At 37.7% G+C, this 1380-nt stretch overlaps 1 protein-coding gene across 3 annotated transcripts in view; it reads left to right on the top strand.

The window, feature by feature from the left end:
• Positions 1-1380, top strand: part of LOC111873377 (integrator complex subunit 1) — a 78468-nt gene that overhangs the window by 22307 nt on the left and 54781 nt on the right. For all 3 annotated transcript variants that reach the window (XM_023868035.1, XM_023868036.2, XM_023868034.2), the window contains exon 8: positions 342-504. In XM_023868035.1, the coding sequence (XP_023723803.1) occupies positions 342-504 (163 nt within the window). The remainder of the gene's footprint in view (positions 1-341; positions 505-1380) is intronic.

The raw sequence follows: 1380 nt of genomic DNA, 5'->3' as shown, positions 1-1380 counted from the left end.
GAGCAAAAAGCAGAATTTCACCGCCGCACGCTGTTCACGAAAATCAGCCATTGCAAAAACGACGATCACACAAAACAGTTGTCACTATAAACTCTGCCGAAACTAGTCCTTACCTTCTGAAGCAACGGTAGTCGGCTTATCGACTCAGGAATGTTAGCTCTATGCGCTCATAGCGGCAAAAAGCAGTACTACAAAAGCTCTGCCCACAAAAAAATTAGTTCGGTTTCTTTTGGGTACCCCATCGTACACATCATGGATTATAAAAATATAATTAAAAGTTGTTTAACTTATTTATTTCTGAGGAGATTATTATATATTTTTTCCTTGTGCCATGTTGTTAGGGAATTAATAACTGCCCATCCAGACAACCTGGCTACAGTACTGAAGCATACCATCTACAACGAGTTGTCAACTGCTCGTAATCCCAACAATATGGCGATGATATCAGTGATGTTCCAGTCTGCCCCTGATGCAGCTGCAACTCTCCTTGCTGAGATATTCCAGGTATTTCATCATGTGTCCAGGGTTCCGTGCCTGATAGTAACGGGTTTTGGATGGATGATTCAATTTATTAAGACTTTATACAATCAACTCTTAATCACAGTCAATTATAGCGCTATTGCTAATCTGCCCACTACACAAATCACTAGGAGATGCTCCATTCTCATCCTTGTACTCTTCTGTACTCCCACCAGCAACTGACTCGATGCGGTCATAGAAAACATATCTTCTGCTGTTGTTTTATCTACAGCGCTTTGCATAGCAATGAAAGTAATCATTGTCATGTATTGTTATAGCCACATGTTTATTGATTTGTTACCCAGCAATGGATGTCCTATTGTTGAGGCCTTAAGTTTGGGAATGTTTTAACCAAGCTGTTGCCTAGCAGTGGGTCGATATGTCACAATATGTTCCTTTTCAGGATATAGTTGATTACAGTATGATTTCATTGATTGATAACAGTGATGTGAACTGTGTGAACCTGATCATTTTTTAAAAATTGTCAGCTCTTTGCTTCTTTCACCATTTGCTTGTGTTATCCTCACAAGCAAATTTATGATAAGTCATAAACATAATAAATACAGCATTTATTATTTAAAAAAGCACTTATTTTTTGTATGCAGGCGATTGTTTTGTCCCTTACTGCAAATAAAAAATTGGTTGTTTGTCTGTAGTAACTTTTGAACCAATGGATAGATTTTTGTGAAACTCGGTGTAAACATCATATTATTAGAGATTACCTTCATATATGTATATGTATATATATATATATATACACATATATGAAGGTAATCTCTAATAATCTCCTTGGTGTCTCCACCTTATCGTGGTGAGGGGGTTTGAGTATGCCAAGGACCCTGAGAGCTATACCAGCGGTAG

Source organism: Cryptotermes secundus, unplaced genomic scaffold (assembly GCF_002891405.2).
Source record: "Cryptotermes secundus unplaced genomic scaffold, Csec_1.0 scaffold5069, whole genome shotgun sequence".
NCBI lineage: Eukaryota > Metazoa > Arthropoda > Insecta > Blattodea > Kalotermitidae > Cryptotermes > Cryptotermes secundus.
This window is presented reverse-complemented; position numbering and strand designations above follow the sequence as displayed.